Source organism: Anopheles ziemanni, chromosome 2 (genome assembly GCF_943734765.1).
Source record: "Anopheles ziemanni chromosome 2, idAnoZiCoDA_A2_x.2, whole genome shotgun sequence".
Lineage (NCBI taxonomy): Eukaryota > Metazoa > Arthropoda > Insecta > Diptera > Culicidae > Anopheles > Anopheles ziemanni.
In genome coordinates, this window is record NC_080705.1 from 62,255,007 (window position 1) to 62,259,111 (window position 4,105).

Here is a 4,105-nt window from a genome sequence, read left to right on the forward strand (position 1 = left end):
AGCACGTGAAATACTGCCTTTTGAGCGGGAATTTGCCAGTTTGTTGATGCCAGTGTAATGTTTACTTCGATCCCGCCGGACAACGAACGACTGTTCAAATGAAATTGTACGGATTTGCTAATGTTATACGAAGCAAACCATGAGTCAAGCAAAAGTGGTTGTGAACGACGCAACAGATCTACTCTTAGTCGGAGATGCTGTAAAAGATGTGCCACTGAAAGAAATAACACAAGCCGTACTGAAGGGACTCTGCCAGCAGGAGAGCGATATTGGTTTGTACGAGTGTCTGTTTACAAAAGTTATCCCTCATTTTGAACCGAAGGAATTTGAAGCGGAAGTATCTTGCATCGTCCTACCGGAATTGGTCGCCTTGCTGGAAAAGGTTCGTTCATTTGCTTGCGGTATATTTCATTGATCTAACATCTAACACTTGTTCGTACCATTTCCAACAGATTCAGCACGAGCTGCAAACGAACGCTCTGCGGTACTTTTTTGTGGAAAATCTTACAATATTGCTCCGTCTGGCAGATGTTCTGCAGAAACTTATCGAATACCTCGTAGAACAAACGGAGCGTTGCCAGTTGTTTCACACTCTGGTGGTTTTTCCTGAATATTTACTACGATGCTACACGATCGTACGACAAAACTATGCGACGATGGCCAAGGAATCGGACGTGCTGGAAGTGATGAAAACGCTGTATGTAGAATGCAAGAAAATACTCATGGCATTTCTGGACCTTCTTTGTCCCCGGGATGTCACCTCCCGGATAAGTTATTTTCGTGCGATGGAAAGGGACGAAGAGTATGCTTGTTTGGAAAAAGGTAAGGTACTACCAAATTGAGAAATGCGCAATGTTTTTGACGATTGTATGTTTTTCCTCTTCTTAGTGTGCACCTTACTGGCCAGCGTTGGTAATGAGATTACCCCAATTGATTCACTGCTGGCCAGCGATGTCTGGAAGGCGATCGTCAAGCTGTCGACCGAGCACGCCGGACAATTGTTTACCGGAAATAGAACCGAGTGGTTGACACAAATCATCATTACGTTGAACACCGGAATCGATCAATCGTTCAATGAAATTAGAATGAAAAATGACCCATCCAAGCAGGTCACAATTTCTCTTAAATTAAATGCATTTTTTCTGCGGGTTATGCTGAAATTTTTATCCCTGTTGAAGCCGCATGCGACTCCAGAAGTTTTCCGACCAATAATAGCAACACTACTGCATGTTAAAACCAGCTTGAGACCAGGAGTGATGTGCAGTGAATTAACAGCGGGAATCGATCAATATTTGCATATTGGATACATGGCGATTGTTGAAAGTTCACTCCGTTCCGAACCTTTCGCAAAGGTAAGAAAAAAAAACGAATAGAGTCCTGATCATATTTTGTAACTTTTTCGTTTCTGCTCATGAATAGGAATTTTGTAACCACGAATGTAAGACAACTGAAGACATATACTCGTACTACAGTTTACTGATGCACATCGTCGGTCAAATCGTTTCAAACGCAAACGATCGGAATCTGGTGGCGATCTACGGCTACCGACATAATCTCCTCGCATACGTATGTACCCTTCTGAAACGTTCCGATTCCTTGCTCCTTCATAACGCCTCCCTGTATAAGCAACTACTCACAAATTGCTCGGGGTTAATTCTGATTGCCGCGCGGTTGAAAAATCGTGACGCTCAGAAAACAATCGAAGAGTCGTTAGTACGCATGGTGCTACAAGAGCACTATTACACGGGTTTGCTAGGTATCGACCTGTGGTCGGTGTTCGTTCGTTACCATTCCACGCAGCTGCTGTTCGGTTACTTTTTGTTTTGGAAGAAAATCAATGATCATCGACCGATCTTCCACACACGCCCGGAACAAATCTTTCCGGCCCAACTCCTTCGCAATCTTTGGGTCTTTTTACCCGCCACACAAAAGGCTAAAATCATCGACAAGTACCCAGTGTCCGATCTGGCAAATGACCGTCTATGGGCGATAGTTGACCTATCGGGGGATATCGATAAAATGCGCCAGAATCGGTTTGTAGAATCCGTGGAAAAGCGTTTGGTTAGTGGTATGAATGCACTGCGGCAACGTCCCAGTGTTGAAGGCTTTTATGAAACGCTAACACTTATCTCGATTGGAAACAACACGCCCAGATTGAGTGGCGTAGCAAAAGAAGCGAAACATGGATTGTGGAATACGATTTTGGAATCGAGTGAAATTTGGAGCACTTCAACGGCATGCAGTTTTTTCGCTTGTCTTTTGACTAGGGAAACGATACCTCATAGCATATTACGGTCGAGTGAAGGGATAGACATTTCGGATACACCCGTCTTCGTGAAGTATATCTCCTTAAAACTGATAGAAAAAGCTAATCCTAATACCAACCTTCCTACGTATGTTGGTTCGCTTCTCAGTGACAATTGTCCGTTGATCGCAGCCGTTGCATTTGATGTACTGCAAAAACTTATTGACAAGCAAAACCTCGCCGTTAAGCAGTTTCTTACAAAATCGCCCCACATAGGAACGCAACTTTCTGTGATGCAAACCAATCCTGCGTCGAAAACATTCCCAAATCTCTCGGAAAAATGTGAGTTTAGATTTTCGGTACACCACCGTTGCCGATCGTTGCTCGTACCGGCCAAATCCGACGCTTGTGGTGATATCACAATGATCATCAACAGTAAAATAGATGAACTATTTCCCGACACCATCGACGACGATGGCGACGATGACAGTATGTGCGATGTGGATATTGGTATGTTAAGTGATAATGTATCGGAGGCAAAAAAGCGTAAAATTGAGGACAAAGAAAGGAATGCCATCGAATCACCGACAACCATCTCCCGGTGCCTTGGTGAGCTGGAAGTTCAAGGGAATGTATTGGAAAATTTGGTGCAATCACAAGAGTTAGAGGGACCATCGAAAGCGAGGTTGAGAAGAATTATCTCTATATTGAATACGGTGTTGGATAGTTGACAGTGATAGGATAGACAACAAAATATATTGTTAATATGTGTGTTTTTAAAAGATGAGTATATTTTGTTGTAAGGAATTTACAATTAAGATATAGATTTTAAATGCTCGTTAGTTTATGTTTGCGATTTACAAAAAACTACACGGGAATAGCAACTACAAGGTGGAATCGCATATGAATTCGTTAATTTAAGGATTTTCGATTAATCGTAGTCACTTTTCAATCATTTGCGTAAATGGCAAGAAATGATCGATAAAATCAGAACAAACGTCCCTTATGTGGGGGTGCCCATGGTGCAGCGGTAGCGCGAGGAAACATCACACCACAGGTGTGGGAACGAATCTCGAGTCTGGCACCCTCCGGTTGTTGTGTCTTATGTTACATTAAAAAAAGTATTTTATTATCTATAAATTAACGATTAGACAATTACACTTTAAAACGGGTTGCGCGTGAAGGATGGACAAATACGGTACGGACGAATACGGTACGGACGAGGCAGCTCCCGGGAGACGATACGCGTCCTCTCGCTAGGCCGGTCGGGAAGCGAAGCGGCCATCCTGTTATTCACCTCGTCCGCTATCGGATACCGATAGCGGCGAGTGGAAGGATGGCTGCGTGCGTTGCAGCTTCCAGTGGATGATGAAGCTGGGTCTCCACAACACCGGTATTACGAACGGCTGACCACCACCGATCTATAATATTACCATCTTTCGGTCACACAAACTCTCTTCGGTGACAGGCCTTGTCCCACTAGGGAATGTCGTGCCACATATAAAAAAAAACATCCCTTAGTCGCTCAGCTCAATTTTAGATTCTTTCGATTCATTCACTCATATTTCGGCGATCGTTTGTTTTCAACTATCGTTAAATTCAAACATTCCTTATGCGATTCCATCTTCGGTTACATAGAACAGAGATTGTCAGCTCAAACATTCAACATATCTTTACTAATCAAGTTTGTTGAATATATGGTGTAGAATACATATTTTCAAATAGTAGTGCATAATTACTTTTCCCTAGTTTACTAAAACACAGTCCGAAGCTAATACGGTATTAAAAATTATTTTCATTTTTATGTTAACCGTTATGTTGATTTCCTTATTATATGCAAGGGGTTTTTCGAGGAGTAGT

At 42.6% G+C, this 4,105-nt stretch overlaps 1 protein-coding gene across 1 annotated transcript; it reads left to right on the forward strand.

The window, feature by feature from the left end:
• Positions 1–67: 67 nt before the first annotated feature.
• On the forward strand, positions 68–3,210 carry LOC131282488 (uncharacterized). Its single transcript, XM_058311970.1, has 4 exons — positions 68–382; positions 453–822; positions 889–1,352; positions 1,420–3,210. The coding sequence occupies exons 1-4, from the start codon at positions 140–142 to the stop codon at positions 2,974–2,976; spliced, it is 2,634 nt and encodes an 877-aa protein (XP_058167953.1). The 5' UTR covers positions 68–139; the 3' UTR covers positions 2,977–3,210.
• Positions 3,211–4,105: the final 895 nt, after the last annotated feature.